The following is a 22515-nucleotide window of genomic DNA, read 5'->3' as shown; positions in this document are numbered from 1 at the left end:
GCGAGTGAGATGATGCATAATCCACCGAGTACTCTTGTTGTCACTTGCAAATGAAGGAACTTGTAGTGGTTGTGTAGTGTCATTGTTGGACATCTCAGCAAATTCATTTTGAAGAAGTACAGAGGAGTGGTTGTGGGTAGATAAAAGTTGCACAATAGCACTCAAAGATTGCATCACTGGCAAAATGTAAGGGCTACAACATAAATGTCCCAAATTAAGTTGTTGAAGTAAAGCAAAAGGTAACTGAAGTTAATTGGTTTTAAAGCATAAATGTATTTCATTCACCAGAGGTTGTGCGTTTGCTTGGTGTAGATCCCACATCTCCATGAACACACATGGTCCTTGCTTCTGAACTTTGACCTCATGGTCATACTCAGACATACATTACACGGTCAACTCACAAAACCAAATGGCTTACAGATCATTAGATCAACATTAGATTCCAATATAATCCAATGATTTTATTGACATACACACACACACACACACACAGGGTCCTTAATACAACAATCTGAAATGATTGTAAATAAGGCCTTAACTGTCCAGGCAAGCTGTCTAGTAGTTTTATCCCCATCCTTTAAGTCACATGGAACTAACTGTAGTAAGTAACTGTATTACACCTTTTCAATAGTATTTTTGATGAATAATATGTCACAGTACAGTGCAAAATTAATATCACTTTTTCCCTCAGTTGCCAGTATAAATACGTCAGGATACCTAATCATGTAATCAAAATACCATTACCACTATGGAAATCCTTCTAAAAGAACACAATAAGTTAAAAGGCTTTCAAAGGCTAGGGCTAGATGAATACAACTCATCTACACAGATAGTGCACACAGGCCTAGTAGAAACGTTCTGTTTGGAAATGTGCCTCGCCAACACCATCCCTTGGGGGCCTGCTCAGAATAGCGTTGGTTTCCGCCTGAGCACGACGCCAGCGAACAGTGGCTCTCTGTCAGCTGGCCGCCGTGGCCGCCACGTAACACCTGTTAACCCTTAAAGGTGTCCGTCACGCCGGTGTGACGGGAATGTTGGGAAATTAAAGTTCTAAAGAATTTCTGGGTTCATTGAATTCAACATAGAATTTTAGAACCATCAATTTTTGTGAAACGGAATTTTACAGTATGTTCGAATGTTCAAAAACCCACAGACAGTGTCTGCATGTAAACTCTGGTAGACAGCCAGCGGAGCGCTAGTCAGCTCATTTGAAGTGCACCTTCATCTTCTTTCCCAGGAACACCCTCTTGGAGGTCAGGATGTGCGTCATGATACTCAAAAGCATCAGGAAAATGGTCATGGACATCACTATCACATAGTGGCTGATACTAGGGCACACAAGAAAGGGAAAAGAATGTATCATAATAATAAATAAAGAATACATCATAATAATATATCAATAATGTATCGTAATAATGTATAAAGAATGCATCATAATAATAATGTATAAAGAATGCATCATCATAATAATGTGTACACTCTAGGCACATGTCAATTTGAATGAACTTTTAACTCCCTAAAACCTACCTGGTGCCAATGTCAAGCCAACTTCCATAATCTTTCACCAGGAAAAAGAAGTGCTGTAACACAATACAACTTATTAGTGCATTTTCTAGAGATGGTGGAATTTCATGCTGCTTAACGTTGCACTGAGATTTGGACTCACCAAAGCCATCATGTCTGAGATGACCAGCACGAGTAGGAACAAGCTGGAATTGCAAAACGAGCTTTTGAATTATAGAGAACACAAAGCATGCTAGGAAACAGATACTGTATGGTTAGACTAAAAACACACATGTACCTTCTAGAGGAAAGCTGAGTTGACACCTGAATGGTTTCAAATGTACACATCACGATCACAAATGGAATCAAAACCTGAAGAGGGAAAACACATTTAATGAATGATGTTTCAATAATTCCCAATATTGGAACTTTGTACTACTTTTTCCAGATTATTCTACATTTGACTGCTGCCATTAGAGCTGCAGCCAGCCAGAAGCAGATGGGTCCCCTATTAAGTCAGGTTCTGCTCCAGGTTTCTTCCTGGAATATGGGAGTTTTTCCTTGCCACAGAACATACTAAGGCAACCCGCTTGGAGTCCACATCAACGGACCTAAGCAATTGTTAGCAAAGCCTATTTATATATACTGCTAAGTATTTCTGATATGTTGCTGATTGGATCATAAACGGCCACAGCAACGAAGAGGAATGACTGATAATGACTGACTCTTCTTTATTATTGGGTTACATGTTCTTCTCTATATTTCTGATATGTTGCTGATCGGATCATAAATGGCCACAGTAACGAAGAGGAATGACTGATAATGACTCTTCTCTATTACTGTGTTACATGCTCCAAATGTAAAGCACTTTGAGCTGCATTGTGTGTATGAATGGTGCTATACAAATAAAGCTCGTCATTGTAACTCCATTTATTACTGCCACCAGAGATCACCTCTGCTGCAGCTCCTGCTAGTGGTCTTACAGTTGGATTTGTTTTGTCTTTTCTCAGAAAAAAAGTCAAAAGCCTCACGCAGTCACTTACATCCTTATTTTGCTATGCCATGTCAGATTATCCGTTATGGCCAAGTTCCCACACAAGCATACAGTATGAAGTAGTGCACCATATTTAGTTTAATCAATTAACATAAAAAAACATGGGCCACCTTTTCAAAATACTATTCCTGTTGCGCAACAAAAATATTGCCGGTGAATTTTAGGTTAGCAGGTTGAAACCATGACTTTAAAACCGTGACCACAGCTACTGACCAAACCATCTCAGCACAGCTCAGCGCTCCATATGCAGAACTAAATCATCTCAGCGCTCCGTATGCAGAACTAAATCATCTCAGCGCGGCTCAGCACGGCTCAGCGCTACATTTGCTCCGACTCAGACCTGCACCATGGGGTTGGGAGGCGGCTGTGCTAGCAGTGGAGCTATACCCATGAGTGCTAGCATCTCTTACTAACCCATCTCAATTCACATAACGTACAGTACATACCGCACAGCTTTTGTACCAGCTACTGGCTAACGTCTCACACACACCTCACACACACACACACACACACACACACACCCACACACAACCCACACACACACAACCACACACACACACACACACACAACCACACACACACACACAACCACACACACACACACACACACACACACACACACAACCACACACACACACACACACACACCACCACACACACACACACACACGCACACACGCACACACGAACGCACACACGCACACACGCACATGCACACACGCACCGCGCACGCACGCACGCACGCACACACACAACCACACACACACACACACACACACACACACAACCACAGACGCGTTTCGGCTTAGCGCCTTCCTCAGTGTGCTTGAGTATGGTACGGCTCGTTGGTATGTGAAGTGCAGTGAAGTGAAGTGCAGCCTCTTCCTTCTGTGAGGCTTTCAGTCAAACCAAATCAGGTGGATGCACGCATAACTGCCAGTGTGTGTGTGTGTGTGTGTGTGTGTGTGTGTGTGTGTGTGTGTGTGTATGACTCTGTATCTGTGTGTGTGTGTGTCTGTGCTTTTCAGAGGGAAGTCCAACGGCTGTACTGTACCTTCCACATCATGAGGCCTCCCATGACAAAGGGGTTAAAGACAGTGAGGAAGCAGTACACAGACGCTGGGTCGAAGCTGTGAAGGAGGAAGAACACACCGTTAGGAGGAAGAGAGTCTCTCTGTCTGTCAAACACACACACACACACACACAGCACAACCACCCAGCCACACACACACAGCACAACCACCACACACACACACACACACACACACACACACACACACACACACACACACACACACACAGCACACCCACCCACACAGCACACACACACACACACACAGCACAACCACCCACCCGCCACACACACACACACACACACACACAGACACACAGCACACCCACCCACACAGCACACACACACACACACACACACACACACAGCACAACCACCCACACACACGCACCCACACACACACAGCACAACCACCCACACACACACACACACACACCCCACACACACACACACACACAGCACAACCACCCACACACACACACACACACACACACACACACACACACCCACACACACGCACACACCACCCACACACACACACACACACAGCACACACACAGCACACCCACCCACACACACACACACTACAACAGCAAAATTCTTTGTCCACCGAGTTATATTTATACAGACATTGCACAGTCATGGGGTCAATGGACGAAGCATTTCACTGCATATATACTTGTATGTGACAAATACATTTGAGTTTGAATAAAGAAGGAGAAGAGTGCAACAGCAAACGCAGTCCTCTGAGTTACACACTGCTTAAGCAGTAAACAACATCATCTCCGTACCTGTTGATCGAGGCGATGTTGCCCGTTCCAAAGAAAGCTGTGATGATGAAAAACACCTGCGCTGTGATTAAGGCTAACAAGCACATCATTATTATTATTTTCTTTTTTTAATGTCCATTAATGTCTGCTTGTTAAGCGTGTCATCGTGCCTTTCAGCATAGCACCTGAGGCCAGGGCAGGGCAAGTCAGCAAACACGTTGGCATTAACCAACCGATTTTATTCAAATTGCTGCCTCTCAAACTACCTAGTATTTGCGGAGAATAAAGAGAAAGCACTCTTGATCATTAAGCCAGCAGTGAGAGAAATTATCTCGTTGTATTAGCACAGATGAACAGAGGGCTACTCCTGTCCATTTTGTATTAGCACAGATGAACTGAGGGCTACTCCTGTCCGTTTTGTATTAGCACAGAGGAACTGAGGGCTATTCCTGTCCGTTTTGTATTAGCACAGAGGAACTGAGGGCTATTCCTGTCCGTTTTGTATTAGCACAGAGGAACTGAGGGCTATTCCTGTCCGTTTTGTTGCCAATTTAAGCCATCCAGCACATGCTTTAAGAGCTGCCAGAAATAAAGACTTTGTAGTCCACTGTCTTTAGCCCACTGTAGTTGGTCAGTTATTGTCATATGTAGTCCACTGTCTTTAGCCCACTGTAGTTGGTCAGTTATTGTCATATGTAGTCCACTGTCTTTAGCCCACTGTAGTTGGTCAGTTATTGTCATATGTAGTCCACTGTCTTTAGCCCACTGTAGTTGGTCAGTTATTGTCATATGTAGTCCACTGTCTTTAGCCCACTGTAGTTGGTCAGTTATTGTCATATGTAGTCCACTGTCTTAGCCCACTGTAGTTGGTCAGTTATTGTCATATGTAGTCCACTGTCTATAGCCCACTGTAGTTGGTCAGTTATTGTCATATGTAGTCCACTGTCTTTAGCCCACTGTAGTTGGTCAGTTATTGTCATATGTAGTCCACTGTGGTTGGTCAGTTTGTAGTATGTAGCCCAGCCCTGTAGTTGGTCAGTTATTGTCATATGTAGTCCACTGTCTTTAGCCCACTGTAGTTGGTCAGTTATTGTCATATGTAGTCCACTGTCTTAGCCCACTGTAGTTGGTCAGTTATTGTCATATGTAGTCCACTGTCTTAGCTCCACTGTAGTTGGTCAAGTTATTGTCATATGTAGTCCACTGTCTTTAGCCCACTGTAGTTGGTCAGTTATTGTCATATGTAGTCCACTGTCTTTAGCCCCACTGTAGTTGGTCAGTTATTGTCATATGTAGTCCACTGTTCTAGCCCACTGTAGTTGGTCAGTATTGGAACCACTGTAGCCCACCACAGTCATATGTAGTCACGCCCACTGTTTCACAGCTGCACTCCAGGACACAGATAGCTAGTGGTTGGTTAGGTTATGTTTGCAGTAAGCGTGTTTTAGCCTAAAAACATGTGGCATTGCTTAGAGCACTTTATGTCAATTAAGTTTTCTTCAGGGCAAACATATTTCAGGGTTTCAGCAGAGCCACCCCCACCCCCCCAAAAACACACACACACACTTGCTTTTTTTCACAAATCACAATTCATGAGTAATTTGGCGAACATGGTCCACAGCGGAAGAACTCCAAAGGATACAAAAAAGTAGGATCTTCTGATATCGTCCAGTTTCAGCTGTCTAATCTTGGTGATGTCGATGTTTTCTGAAAAGTCTATTCTGAAGAGCTGCAAAACAAGTATTCCTGCTAAGTGGGTTGCCTAGTCAGTCACATGTGGTTAGTATGCTCAGAATGGAGCATTTTCTACAGAACTCGCACACCACTCACACACACACACACACACACACACACGCACACACACGCACACACACGCACGCACGCACACACACCAACACCCACCCCCCGCCCCCTTCCTCCAACAAACACACACACACACACACACACACACACACACCAACACCCACCAACACCCCCTTCCTCCAACAAACACACACACACACACACACACACACACACACGCGCACACACACCAACACCCACCCCCGCCCCCTTCCTCCAACAAACACACACACACACACACACAGTTATGCAAGGCTGCAGGTCATGCTGACAACATGGTGCAAGAAGCGCAGCCCATTAAACATGGCGCCACACACACCTCAGTCTTGCTGAGTGTCCCGGTGGTCATGGCTTCCTGCTCAATGTTGATCCACACGAACATCAGCCACGACAGCACTGGAGGAAACAAAGCTTCATATCTGTGCAGGGAACCAAGACCACAACGTAAAGTGCAAGCATATCAGCACACACTGTAATATGGACACAATTAGTAAGAGATACACATGATACATAAAAAAAGAGATACATATTATCATACGCTTATTTAAACTCATATTTACTCATATTTAGAGCCCGACCGTCAAATTGGTGTGACGATATTATTGGCCGATATTAGCTATTTGCTTATATATTGGTATTGGTTTAAAAGCTGCGAAGGCACCCATTGTGTTTGTACCTTTTCCTATTATTATTCTTCTCCAATGGAAGTCTATGGCAGCCCATAGAATCATACAGTAAAAAGTTGTGAAATTTGGCACATTGATTCAGGACAGTCCCATAATTCATTTCACCAATTTTCAGTTCTGAACCACAGGCAGTCTAGCGCCACCAATGGATCAAAGTTGACATTGCATTCATGCAATTAACTTTTGAGCCCTATGCTACGCAACACAGGCAATGGAACTGTTCCGCACATGCAACATAGGCAACGGAACCGTTCCGCAGATGCAACACAGGCAACGGAACCGTTCCGCAGATGCAACACAGGCAACGGAACTGCTCGCATTACGCAACACAGGCAACGGAACCGCCCCGCGAGGATGCAACACAGGCGCAACGGAACCGTCTCAAGAGATGGAATGTATGGACATTATCTAACATTTTCCCTCACGGGATAAAAAGAGTATATATACTTATTTTCCTTTCCAATCACACAGAGTATGGCACTGTTTAATGCTGTTAACGGTGTGTAAAGAAGCCTTAGGTAAATACCTTGAGAGTTATCATGGGATATTACAGATGCAAACCTGATGCTAGTATTCATAATAATTATTTTATTGTATAAGAGCCATTCATTAGGATATCAGATAGTTAGGCCTATTTAATCACAATATCCCACCTTGTGAGTGCATTTTGACATTGTGTTGAGCGGCCGATTTATCGTTAATCGGTTTTGGAAATCCTCATCGGTCAGGCTCTACTAATATTTAACATATTTTCCCCTTGTGGATGAATAAAGTATGCATATGTGTGTGTGTTTGTGTGTGTGTGTGTATGTGTGTCTTATTCATGATCATCAAACGGCTGATATTGCTGGTGTATTACATGCTCAGTTGGCCACATAAACAAATGTGTACAGTTTGACCTCAACCAGGAGTTATGTCCTACTCTCCTCCCACCCGTTAACACTCTTATATTACAGGGAGTGGGGAGGCGCTGTGGTGTGTGTGTGTGTGTGTGTGTGTGTGTGTGTGTGAGCGTGTGTGTGTGTGTGTAAAGAAGACCCAGCAGGGTCAAAACGTTGTCTGTTGTGCATTAAATAATTGGGAGTCAAAAGCAGTGCTGCTAACATTATATTTTTCAATTGAGCATAGTTTTCTTTGTCCTGCACCTGCCAGAAGGTGGGATGTGTACACACAACTGTTTGTTTATCTATGGTGGTAGTGTGTGTGTGTGTGTGCATAAGTGCGTGTGTGTGTGCATAAGTGTGTGTGTGTGTGTGCATGGCGTGTGTGTGTGTGCATGGCGTGTGTGTGTGCATGGCGTGTGTGTGTGTGTGTATTTATGTGTGTGTATATATGTGTGTGTATATATGTGTGTGTGTGTGTGTGGCGTGTGTGTGTGTGTGTGTGGCGTGTGTGTGTGTGCATGGCGTGTGTGTGTGCATGGCGTGTGTGTGTGCAGCGTGTGTGTGTGTGCATGTGTGTGTGTGCATGGCGTGTGTGTGTGTGCGTGTGTGTGTGTGCATGGCGTGTGTGTGTGTGCATGGCGTGTGTGTGTGTGTGCATGTGTGTGTGTGCATGTGTGTGTGTGTGTGTGTGCATGTGTGTGTGTGCATGTGTGTGTGTGCATGGCGTGTGTGTGTGCATGTGTGTGTGTGCATGGCGTGTGTGTGTGTGTGTGTGTGTGTGTGTGTGTGTGCAGTCTTTACCCGGTACTCAGGAGCAGGTAGGTGGGCACCAGGGAGAGCAGGATGCTCATGAGCCGGTGGAACAGACGCGTGGAGCTCAGCAGAGGCACCAGCAGCGACACCACTGACCCCCGACATGAGAAGAGCAGAGAGCAAGAGGGTGGGTGGGGTACACACACACACACATGCTGCACACACACACACACACACACACACACACACGCTGCACACACACACACACACACATGCTGCACACACACACACGCTGCACACACACACACACACACACACATGCTGCACACACACACACGCTGCACACACACACACACACACACACATGCTGCACACACTGACACCCGACATGAGAAGAGCAGAGAACAAGAGGGTGGGTGGGGGGGTGGGGGGCAGAGCACACGCTGCACACACACACACACACACACACGCTGCACACACACACACACACACACACACACACACATGCTGCACACACTGACACCTGACATGAGAAGAGCAGAGAACAAGAGGGTGGGTGGGGGGGGGGCAGAGCACACGCTGCACACACACACACACACACACACACACATGCTGCACACACTGACACCCGACATGAGAAGAGCAGAGAACAAGAGGGTGGGTGGGGGGGTGGGGGGCAGAGCACACGCTGCACACACACACACACACACGCAGCTGCACACACACACACACCATGCACACACACACACACACACCACGCTGCACACACACACACACGCTGCACACACACACACGCACACACATGCTGCGCACACACACACACACACACACACACACACTACACACATGCTGCACACACACACACACACACACACACACACACACACACACACACACAGACATGCTGCACACACAAACAAGCTGCACACACACACACACACGCTGCACACACACACACACACGCTGCACACACACACACACACACACACGCTGCACACACACACACTGCACACACACACACATGCTGCACACACACTGCACACACACACGCTGCACACACACTGCACACACACACACTGCACACACACTGCTTTGCACCCAGACAAAAGGGTGAGACAAAAATAATCAGCCAATAGCCATACTGTCATTGTGCTAGTCTATACTGCAGAATCACACACACACACACACACACACACATACCGTTAGTAGTGACACTATTTAATTCAGACTCTCACACAGCGAGAAGTGACAGACCTAGACACCGCAGGGCGTGTGGTGAGCAGAGCACTCACCCAGTCACTCACCTAGCGTGGTCCAAACACACACACACACACACACACACTCACTCACCTAGCGTGGTCCACACACACACACACACACACACACACTCACTCACCCACACACACACACACACACACACACACACACTCACTCACCTAGCGTGGTCCACACACACACACACACACACACCACCACCTAGCGTGGTCCACACACACACACACACACACACACTCACTCACCTAGCGTGGTCCACACACACACCACTCACCTAGCGTGGTCCACACACACACACACACACACACTCACTCACCTAGCGTGGTCCACACACACACACACACTCACTCACCTAGCGTGGTCCACACACACACACACACACACACACACACACACACACACACTCACTCACCTAGCGTGGTCCACACACACACACACACACACTCACTCACTCACCTAGCGTGGTGGTGACACACACACACACACACACACTCACTCACCTAGCGTGGTCCACACACACACACACACACACTCACTCACCTAGCGTGGTCCACACACACACACACACACACCACTTCACCAGCGCTCCACACACACACACACACACACACAATAATATGTACTACTCACCTAGCGTGGTCCACACACACACACACACACACACACATCACTCACCTAGCGTGGTCCACACACACACACACACCACTCACTCACCTAGCGTGGCCCACACACACACACACACACACACACACACACACACACACCTCACTCACCTAGCGTGGTCCACACACACACACTCACTCACCTAGCGTGGTCCACACACACACACACACACTCACTCACCTAGCGTGGTCCACACACACACACACACACTCACTCACCTAGTGTGGTCCACACACACACACTCACTCACCTAGCGTGGTCCACACACACACACTCACTCACCTAGCGTGGTCCACACACACACACACACACACACTCACTCACCTAGCGTGGTCCACACACACACACACACACACACACACACACACACACACTCACTCACCCAGCGTGGTCCACACACACACACACACACCACTCACTCACCTAGCGGTCCACACACACACACACACTCACTCACCTAGCGTGGTCCACACACACACACACACACACACACACACTCACTCACTCACCCAGCGTAACATCCACACACACACACACACACACACACACACACACACACACATACTACTACCTAGCGGGTCTACACACACACACTTCACTTCACCTAGCGTGGTCTACACACACACACATTACTACCTAGCGTGGTCTACACACACACACACTACTACCTAGCGTGGTCCACACACACACACACATACTTACTACCTAGCGTGGTCTACACACACACACATACTACTACCTAGCGTGGTCTACACACACACACACACACATTACTACCTAGCGGGTCTACACACACACATACACACACACATACACACACACACATACTTACTTCACGAAGGCGTGGGTCTACACACACACACACACACACATACTACTACCTAGCGTGGTCTACACACACACACATACTACTACCTAGCGTGGTTCACACACACACACACACCACTCACTCACCTAGCGTGGTCCACACACACACACACACACACACACACTCACCACTCACCTAGCGTGGTCCACACACACACTCACTCACCTAGCGGTCCACACACACACACACACACTCACTCACCTAGCGTGGTCCACACACACACACACACTCACCTAGCGGGTCCACACACACACTCACTCACCTAGCGTGGTCCACACACACACTCACTCACCTAGCGTGGTCCACACACACACACACACACACACACACACTCACTCACCTAGCGTGGTCCACACACACACACACACACACACACACACACACACACTACTCACCTAGCGTGGCCCACACACACACACACACACTCACCACTCTCTACCTAGCGTGGTCTACACACACACACACACTCACTCACCTAGCGTGGTCCACACACACACACACACACACTCACTCACTCACCTAGCGTGGTCCACACACACACACACACACACACACACACACACACACACACACACACTCACTCACCTAGCGTGGTCCACACACACACACACTCACTCACCTAACGTGGTCCACAGACACACACACACTCACTCACCTAGCGTGGTCCACACACACACACACACTCACTCACTCACCTAGCGTGGTCTGCACACACACACACACTCACTCACCTAGCGTGGTCCACACACACACACACACACTCACTCACCTAGCGTGGTCCACACACACACACACACACACTTCACTCACCTAGCGTGGTCCACACACACACACATACCACTCACTCCACCTAGCGTGGTCCACACACACACACACACACACTCACTCACCTAGCGTGGTCCACACACACACACACACTCACTCACCTAGCGTGGTCCACACACACACACACACCTCACTCACCTAGCGTGGTCCACACACACACACACACACACACACTCACTCACCTAGCGTGGTCTACACACACACACACACACACACACACACACACACACACTACTCACCTAGCGTGGTCCATACACACACACACACTTCACTCACCTAGCGTGGTCCACACACACACACACATACTACTACCTAGCGTGGTCCACACATACACACACACACACACACACACACACTCACTCACCTAGCGTGGTCCACACACACACACACACACACACACACACACACACACACACACACACACACATACCACTCACTCCATGTATCCACACACACACATCATCAATAATAATACCACACACTCACTCACCTAGCGTAGTCCACACACACACACTCAACATGGGTCCACACACACACACACACACACTCACTCCCACTCACCCTAAGCGTGGTCCACACACACACACACACACACTCACTCCCACTCACCCTAGTGAGGTCCCACACACACACACACACACACACACTCACTCACCTAGCGTGGTCCACACACACACACACACTCACTCACCTAGCGTGGTCCAGCTCACCAGCTGATTAAACAGAGGCAGACCCTGCTTCTGCTGGAGACTGGAGTGTGTGCTGGTCAGGACATAAGCACACAGCACCACGTGGACCATCTGTGACCACAAGACCCACACACACACACACACACACACACACACACACACACACAGACACACACACAATGTTCATCAACCTCAGAACAGCTCATGGTTAGCTGGTCAGTCAATGAAAGTGCATTATCTTTACTGCATTGTGACTTGTCTACACTTCCACTGTTTCAACTGAGCCATTTTACTGTGCGTAAGCAAAACCACAAGCAGGGCAAATCTTTCCAATCTACATCATGACATCTAAGCACCATGCATGCAGTTCCCCTGGAGGCCCACCTGACATGACCTGACATGACAACTAAGCACCATGCATGCAGTCCTCCTAGCGGCCCACATGACATGACAACTAATACCATGCATGCAGTCCTCTTGGAGGCCCACCTGACATGACAACTAAGCACCATGCATGCAGTCCTCTTGGAGGCCCACCTGACATGACAACTAAGCACCATGCATGCAGTTCTCTTGGAGGCCCACCTGACATGACAACTAAGCACCATGCATGCAGTCCTCTTGGAGGCCCACCTGACATGACAACTAAGCACCATGCATGCAGTCCTCACGGAGGCCCACCTGACATGACAACTAAGCACCATGCATGCAGTCCTCATGGAGGCCCACCTGAGCGACGAACAGCTGCTTGTCCTTGTGAGGGAGCGGGGAGAGCCGTCGGGTGGACAGCAGGTAGGATAGTGTGTTAAAGAGTGTGAGAGCCGCAGCACACGTCCTGGAATAAACACAACATATAAATATAAACACACCACAGAGTAGAGTAGAGTAGAGATGAGTAGAGTAGGGTAGAGTAGAATAGAGTAGAGTAGAGTAGAGTAGAATAGAATAGAGTAGAATAGAGTAGAGTAGACTAGTGTAGAGATGAGTACAGTAGGGTAGAGTAGAATAGAGTAGAGTAAAGTAGAGTAGAGTTAAGTGAGTGGTCCTCTTACACAAAATGGACGTTTGACTCGCGCCCCACCACGGGCATGAGGGGAAACATGGCCAGACACAGACAGCTGAGGACCCAGGTCAGAGATCTCGTCTGAGGGGAAAACACACACACACACACACACACACACACACACACACAGTCTAGATGTAAGAAATAGATGCAACACTAGGGGGCAGCTGAACATTTCACAGCATCACTCATTTGGCTAAGCTAAGCTTTCAGAAGAAGAGAAGATAAGATATGATTATATATATATATATATATATATATATATATATATATATATATATATATATATATTAGTATTTATATATGGTATATATATATATATATATATATATATATATATATATATTAGTATTTATATATGGGTAAATACTAATATCGGCATGTGCCAGTAGCACTTCGTGATGTTCTGTAAATGTTGTATTCTGTATTGTTGTATAGAAGTCTATATTGTGCACACTGGCGTGAGCGGTCAGATTGTGTAATGCTGCATGTAGAGCAGTCTTGTGTAATGCTTAAGGTTGTCTGTGTAGTCTAATGCTCTGCAGCCCTGCCCAGCGGAGCGTGGGCTACTGCACGTCTGACCAAGCCGGTCATCTCATTACCTTCGCTTTGAAGTACAGGCCAGAGGCGACAGGCCAGAGAGACAGCACCAGGAGCCCAAAGCTCAGCACAGCTCGGTAGAAAAAGCTCAACACCTGCAAAAAGAACAACACACACACACACACACACTTTCAGTCAGCTTACTACATCCAGAAATAACAGCACACTCTTCATTATGCAGAGTGCTGAAAGACCTACTACTGTTTAGTTCTAATCAGTAGCTTCCAACATGTTATTTTGGACTGTTTGCTTACCAGCAATTCAATCCCGAATGTAACCAGCACAAAATATCCAAAACACTTGCACAGGGGCAGAGAGGGGGCGGACTGTGCCAGGTCTAAGAGAGTTCCAATCCTGTAACAGGAGAAACACACACACACACACACACACACACACACACACACACACACACACACACACACACACACACACAACTTAGCTCAAGTGTGAAGTTAGCCAACCCCAGCCACAGGTGAGTTCGGACTGATGTTAACCACAAAATGGACTTTTTTACATCATCATTAACCGATCTATCTTTGGGCATGAGTCTCACAAGCCTTATGCGGTCATGCAGGAAGGGATGTGTGTGGGTAAGAAGGGCTGCTACCTTTACTCACTCTTTGATAACAGAGTACCACACTGGAACTGGCAGCAGGCAGTAGACGTAGTAGGTGCAGGGGCTAGCTTGGACCAGCAGGAACACTGTGATGACCAGACCCACGCAGAGAAACACTCGCCCAAGGCCCCGATCAGACATCTTTACAAATCAAACAAGAGAAAGTAAGTATGGGGAGGAGAAGAGCAACACTTGGGCTATTCACACCAGAAACCAGAAAGAGAACGGAAACTAGAACCATGTTAACATTGCTATAGTTAATGAGTGGACATGTAGCTAGAGCGATACTTATCACGGACTAATAAGACTAAGTGTAGGTGTAGAATAAGGCTAAGTGTAGGTGTATGATAAGACTAAGTGTAGTGTAGGTGTAGAATAAGACTAAGTGTAGTGTAGGTGTATGATAAGACTAAGTGTAGTGTAGAATAAGGCTAAGTGTAGTGTAGGTGTAGAATAAGGCTAAGTGTAGGTGTATGATAAGACTAAGTGTAGTGTAGAATAAGGCTAAGTGTAGTGTAGGTGTAGAATAAGGCTAAGTGTAGTGTAGGTGTAGAATAAGGCTAAGTGTAGTGTAGGTGTAGAATACGGCTAAGTGTAGTGTAGGTGTAGGATAAGACTAAGTGTAGTGTAGGTGTATGATAAGACTAAGTGTAGTGTAGAATAAGGCTAAGTGTAGTGTAGGTGTAGAATAAGGCTAAGTGTAGTGTAGGTGTAGAATAAGGCTAAGTGTAGTGTAGGTGTAGAATACGGCTAAGTGTAGTGTAGGTGTAGAATAAGGCTAAGTGTAGTGTAGGTGTATGATAAGGCTAAGTGTAGTGTAGGTGTATGATAAAACTAAGTGTAGGCAGAAAGGAGGACAGCGGCATAGGCTTGATTAACAGCAACTTAGAGCTTTAGTGCAATGTTATAGTTTGACCACTTCAAACATATAAATGCTTTTTGGGGGTAGGGCGTGCCCATTTGGTAGAAACAAATTATCATTAACCAACCAAATAATGGATATGCGAGATATGTACAACATCTCAAACTTTACAAAAGTGATCCTGGCCTGACAAGGTGTTGTAGTTGTAGTGGTTGGAGTAATAATAATGATGGCAGGAATAGTAACAGTAATTTGCATTTTCACATGTCTGGTTTGGTCTATCCTGTTTTTGAAGGGATGTGAGAATGACTGCACTACGAGTGGGAGATCACTTATAAGGTCTCTTTAACACTTTAGTTAACACATCTTAGTTTCTTCTCACCCAGTGCGTGAACCACAAAAGCAGACATGTGCATTCATTTGAATGGTGCACACTGTGCGAAGTGACAAGTGCAAAGTCTGTCAAAAGGCCCAGTTATCACGCATGAATTAAGGCGATCATGCAACATGTGCAGGTATTGAGCTGACTTTAACCAAATAAGTTGCTAACAGGTTAGCAACTATGGTGCGTGCCTGCGTGCCTGCGTGCCTGCGTGCGTGCGTGCCTGCGTGCGTGCGTGCGTCTATCTGGTGGAAGGGTCTCTAACCAGGTCTCTGTTGCCGGGGGGTTTGCGTAGGCTGGCGTGAGTCTTCAGGATGACCAGCACCACATACGAGGTCCAGCCCACAAAGCCGAGCACCACGCTGCAGCCCAGGAAGAAGCGGTCATACGTGTGGTAGTAGGACAAGCCCTCCATGGCCTGAGTGATCATCTGCATACACACCAGTATCTGAGAGAAAGAAAGAGAGAGAGGTGGTTATGCAGATAGGTGTCACTATGCACAAATGTCAGTGGTCACTAACCACACAGCATTTTTTCACACATCATTTACACTCATAAAGGTCACGTTGTTTGGCGGAGTTAACATTCATTGCAAAAGTTGGAGGATGAGTATCTTTTAGATGATGAAAGGACACTGTCCACTCCCTGCAGAACCTACCGCTTCATCGTACAGGCCTCTGTGAATCAGTGATTTTGCATGACGCAAAAAGTCCTGCTGTTTCGACTCAGTCAAATGCCTGCAGTAAAGCAGAACAAATGAAGCGAAGTCTTCGAAACACAAACACGTACATGAAAAAAGAGACACAACAAATATACAGAATAAACTAAATACAACTGCAAAGATCATGGTCACGATCACCAAAACATTTTAATGAATATTACTAATCAACAGATCACTGTTTATAAGCTTGTGTTTGAAGCTTGTAATGTCATGTCAGGGATTAAACAAATAGCTTGAGGATCAGTAGTCAGCAGAGAGAGTGCAATATTATAATGCTACACTCAGCATCTGAGAGAGTGCAATATTATGAGAGTGCAATATTATAATGCTACACTCAGCATCTGAGAGAGTGCAATATTATAATGCTACACTCAGCATCTGAGAGAGTGCAATATTATAATGCTAAACTCAGCATCTGAGAGAGTGCAATATTATGAGAGTGCAATATTATAATGCTACACTCAGCATCTGAGAGAGTGCAATATTATAATGCTACACTCAGCATCTGAGAGAGTGCAATATTATAATGCTAAACTCAGCATCTGAGAGAGTGCAATATTATAATGCTACAATCAGCATCTGAGAGAGTGCAATATTATAATGCTAAACTCAGCATCTGAGAGAGTGCAATATTATGAGAGTGCAATATTATAATGCTACACTCAGCATCTGAGAGAGTGCAAAGTTATAATGCTACACTCAGCATCTAAAAACATGTTCTGGCTACTTAATAAATCTGCTTACGGGAACGGAGTGAACAGAAAGGGGAGAGTGGTCTCCTCCTTCTGGGTCATCTTGACCTGCAAAATGAATGCTAATGTTAATTTATGTTAGAGGGTATGGCACTTATCATATTCTTATATATGACAATGTCATTATTATATTCTTCTTCAGTATTAAAAGCTATACTGTATATACCTTGAACTGTTCCAGTATCTGAATGGAGTTTGCATACATGCTTTCTGCCTTGAAGTGCTGACTGTTGTTGAGGAAGTCTAACGGCAATACACCCTGCAAAGTGGAACGGATATTGCCATAGAGCAGATCTAACACAGCCACCAATAGTGCCATGGGCACATTTCTTATACTGTTACAAAGACATGCACTTACTTCTACATTTAAAACAGAATGGAAAAACACTCACCACAGAATTGAGTGGGATGGGGACTCCGATGAGTGATGACATTAGGGGGGCTATATCTGCCTATGAAAATAACAAACCAAGTCCATGTAAACTCCAAGGGATCAAAACATATTTCACATCATTGTGGCGTATGCAGTTTCATTATAGTGCACCAAGGAGAGACAGGCATAAATGAGTTAAACCAGATCCTACCTGATTGACATCCACTCTTCTTAACGTGTCAAGTTTCCATTCTAGCATGAAAAAGGTACAATGAAACAGCATCAATTATGGCAGTCAAATTGTAAAGAAACCAAATTAATAAAATAAAATGATCAAATTTCAAGCACTTCTATCCTCTGTTTAAAACAGCATCCTGACCCAACCCACCCTGCTAGAACTGGTCTGACCCAACCCACCCTGATAGGGAACTGGCTAACCTACTGGTAATCTGACCCAACCCCAACTGATCTGACCCAACCCACCGTGCTGGAGTCTGACCCAGCCCACCCTGATAGAACTGGTCTGACCCAGCCCACCCTGCTGAGTACTGATCTACCCGTGCTGGTACTGATCTGACCCAACCCACCCTGCTGGTACTGAAAACCCCACCGTGCACTGACCCAGCCCCACCCTGCTGGGAACTGGTCTGACCCAACCCACCCTGCTAGGGGAACTGGTCTGACCTAACCCACCTGATAGAACTGGTCTGACCCAACCCACCCTGCTGGTACTGGTGCTGGTACTGATCTGACCCAACCCACCGTGCTGGTACTGATCTGACCCAACCCACCCTGATAGAACTGGTCTGACCCAACCCACCCTGCTGGTACTGATCTGACCCAACCCACCGTGCTGGTACTGATCTGACCCAACCCACCCTGCTGGTACTGATCTGACCCAACCCACCGTGCTGGTACTGGTCCTCGTAGGGGTGTGTGGTGGCCCTTTGCGCTGTCTGTATCCCGGCACCCCACGCCACCAGAGGGGTCAGCGTCTCAGACGCGTGGCCTGCACCATGAGACCCTACACACAGCCATCCATACATTATTATATAGTCATCTATACAATACAACCAGCCTGTAGTTATTATATAGCCATCCATACAATTCAACCAGCCTGATTATTTAGCCATCCATACAATACAACCAGCCTGTAATTATTATAAAGCCATCCATACAATACAACCAGCCTGTAATTATTATAAAGCCATCCATACAATACAACCAGCCTATAGTTATTACAGTATATAGCCATCCATACAATACAACCAGCCTATAGTTTTTACAGTATATAACCATCCATACAATACAACCAGCCTGTAGTTATTATATAGCCATCCATACATTATTATATAGCCATCCATACAATACAACCAGCCTGTAGTTATTATAAAGCTATCCATACAATACAACCAGCCTATAGTTATTACAGTATATAGCCATCCATACAATACAACCAGCCTGTAGTTATTATATAGCCATCCATACAATACAACCAGCCTGTAGTTATTATAAAGCCATGACACTCATGAATTCTTACAGTTTCCCATAATTCATAGTGCACCATGACATTACAATATAGACTGAACTGAGTTAAAGTGGTGTTCTCGTTGTTGGCTTAACCATATTCCAAGGGCTGCATCATGGCCATGTTTTAATTGAATAAACCCTTTTGAGTATGTGCCTTTTTGCGACGTGTAATCAGTGTAAACAGTGAGGTCAGGTAAAAGCTTTGAAGCTGTTGATGTCTTACCCCAGTTGGTCATGCCGTGGTCAGATGTGAATACATATGCTGTTTGTCCATCATTTCCAAAGAAGTCCTCCATTAGTGACACAATTTCAGATATCCCGTCATCAACAAGCATAATGTTCTCCAAATATTCTCTTCATTGTAAACAGAAAAAACAAATGATGTATTAGTCTTCTCCAATATTCATAACTACTTCAATATCGAAAAACAACACAAACCCAAACTGAACTCAGGTGTTACATAACTACCTGAGGAAAAACTATTTGAAAAGCCATCTGAGCTCACCTTGACATGGGCCTGTGGGCGTGGCCATTTGTGTCAATCCCGAGCAGGTGCAGGAAGAATACATTCTTCTCCTCATGCAGTCTGGACAGCAAGCTTTCATTTCCTTTGGCAGAGCTGAAAAAAGCCTATTTCATGACAAAAAGAAAGCATTGAGCCTCACATCTGCATTTTGTCCTCAATATGTTTGCACACAAGTGCACATGCAGGCACATAAGAAACATTAAAAATACAAAGATCATTAATCACTTGGGGGGGCACAAACACAACAGGAGCCCTGTTCACATATACCTTTACTTCATCAAAGACCCAAGTGTCCAGTCTAGAGGCATCCTTGGAGGCAAAGTCTTCACTCTCGGCAGGGTACGTATGTGTGTAGACATGGTCTCCACTGGCACCTACACGTGGTGTGACACACAAAGGCCCAGTGAGCTCAGAAGATAGCCATGGCTTCCATTCTGCTGCAGGCTACGGTATATTAGATGCATGTCCATTTAGCATACCTTTGGCAAACATTGGCAAAATATCAGGACTACCCCAACACCAGGTGTGTTTACTCTCATTAAACACAGAGTCAAACTCCACTGGGTTCTCCTTCCAGCCTGTTAGGTGATGGAGAAAATAATAAAGAACAATATATGCATCTGCCTCGGTTGAGAACATACAAACATACACACTGACAATCCCACCCACTCCGTTACCTTTGGCTACAGCACTGACGTCCTCATAAAAGCCTGCAATCAGGGCTACATGGCCGGGGCGGGATTCAGTTGGTACGTGTGTGTGGGAGATCCCCCAAGTGCCCTTTTCTTCAATTATGTTCCTGCCACGGGGGACATTATGATCAATACCAGCCACTATACCGGCACAATTCACATCACCACTTCAGAAAACCATTCACACAATAAGTCTGCACTATGCATTCTCAAATACAGTGCAAATACAGTCCACATAACTCAAGGAGCGACATTTGTGTCGACCGCCTCGCTTGACCAAAAGATTAGGCAAGAGCTGAGTACCTTAAGAAAGGTGCCCTGATGGTTCCATTGACATCGGGCTTGTAAAAGCTGTCTGCTCTTAGGCCATCTGCCACAAACAGGACGAGCCGCTTGGCCGGAGGGGGCAGGGGGACATGCTGGGGACTCATCCCATGCACCAGGGGAGACGTGAAGTAGATGTCAAATATGGAGATGAAAAACACAACGTGGACCAGCAGTCCCACAACAAAGAATGTCACCACCTTCATGGCTGCATAGAAAAGCCTGTTGGTGCTGAAAATCAACACAGATACAAGGTTTCTTAAAATACATAACATCATGAACTTTAACATCACTGAATGGAGAGGTCAATATTGCTACACAAAGCAAATCAGTAAAATGTAATATGCATAAGGAAGATGGGTAAAACAGCTATACAACTATACAAAAAAACCTAAAGATTAATGCATTGTACATTTCTATATTTAGACTATCCTTCTAACAATTAATGTGTCTGAGTCAAAACTGCTGAAGAACAGGCTAACATTAGCTTTACTGACTTTAGAGACGGGCTGAAATAACCCCTTACCTCAATCAAATCCTTTTGTTTACACTCAAGCATGAAAGCGTTTAACAAAACAGAGCCATAATGAATGGGAATCACAGCTAGAGAAGTTAACTTAGCTGACTTTACAGTACAGCCAAATAATGATGTGATATCGTTACCGTTACTAGCCTAAAACTAGTAGGTAGTTACCCAACATCTTCTACACAAGGATAATGGAATGGGTTAATCTGTTTGAAAGACGGCTACTTAAATGAGAAACTACTTTGGCAACCCTCTTCCTGATCAGCTTAAAATAAGAAATGCAGTTCAGCCAGAGACTTCCTGACTTCCTTATTTACTGACCTTTGCACTGAATTGGCATGGCATTTTGGGTAATGTAGTTTTATGACTTGCTTTATATCAGACAGAGGCCTGGTTACAGAAATGTTTATTTATTCATCATGAAGGAAAGGAAATGTACCACTAGGCAAGGTGACAAATGGCAGTGAGATTGAGGCAACACAGACGGATCGTGAGTGATGAATGCGTTGGATGCTCTGCCATATAACAAAATATACATCATTCAACAAAGGCTCACGGAAATACCTGTTTGGTGGGATTGGTGTATACCGGTAGGATTAATAATTAGCATGGGGAATGTTCCGCGTTGGTAGGCAGTAGGCACAGGTTTCAGCTGTCAAACCTG

The 22515-nt window shown here is 45.7% G+C and overlaps 1 protein-coding gene across 2 annotated transcripts; it reads right to left on the bottom strand.

The window, feature by feature from the left end:
• Nucleotides 1–424: 424 nt before the first annotated feature.
• Nucleotides 425–22503, bottom strand: pign (phosphatidylinositol glycan anchor biosynthesis, class N). Of its 2 annotated transcripts, none has more exons than XM_048265832.1 (29): nt 22416–22503; nt 21305–21556; nt 20987–21108; nt 20789–20887; nt 20577–20683; nt 20289–20413; nt 20007–20137; nt 19161–19277; nt 18465–18505; nt 18273–18332; nt 18047–18139; nt 17873–17928; nt 17066–17144; nt 16673–16855; nt 15165–15304; nt 14802–14901; nt 14550–14642; nt 13937–14028; nt 13614–13719; nt 12887–12995; nt 8613–8715; nt 6561–6660; nt 6042–6128; nt 4421–4476; nt 3612–3687; nt 1802–1875; nt 1667–1709; nt 1528–1580; nt 425–1328 (listed from the first exon to the last, which is right to left on the bottom strand). In XM_048265832.1, the coding sequence occupies exons 2-29, from the start codon at nt 21529–21531 to the stop codon at nt 1205–1207; spliced, it is 2796 nt and encodes a 931-aa protein (XP_048121789.1). In that variant the 5' UTR covers nt 21532–21556; nt 22416–22503; the 3' UTR covers nt 425–1204. The 2 variants fall into 2 exon arrangements, with proteins under 2 accessions (XP_048121789.1, XP_048121788.1); XM_048265831.1 differs by lacking the exon at nt 22416–22503 and adding an exon at nt 21852–22286.
• Nucleotides 22504–22515: the final 12 nt, after the last annotated feature.

The sequence above is a fragment of the Alosa alosa genome, chromosome 16 (assembly GCF_017589495.1).
Source record: "Alosa alosa isolate M-15738 ecotype Scorff River chromosome 16, AALO_Geno_1.1, whole genome shotgun sequence".
NCBI classification, from domain to species: domain Eukaryota; kingdom Metazoa; phylum Chordata; class Actinopteri; order Clupeiformes; family Clupeidae; genus Alosa; species Alosa alosa.
Note: the sequence above shows the minus strand (reverse complement) of the source record. Positions and strands in the feature narration are given on the sequence as shown.

Excerpts from the sequence above, each read along its gene's own strand:
- pign (XM_048265832.1), bottom strand. The coding sequence starts at position 21,531 with ATGAAGGTGGTGACATTCTTTGTTGTGGGACTGCTGGTCCACGTTGTG. Across the intron at positions 19,278-20,006 it reads CCACGGCATGACCAACTGGG|GGTCTCATGGTGCAGGCCAC; the intron begins GTAAGACATCAA and ends GGCTGTGTGTAG. Across the intron at positions 12,996-13,613 it reads AGCAGCTGTTCGTCGCTCAG|ATGGTCCACGTGGTGCTGTG; the intron begins GTGGGCCTCCAT and ends TTGTGGTCACAG.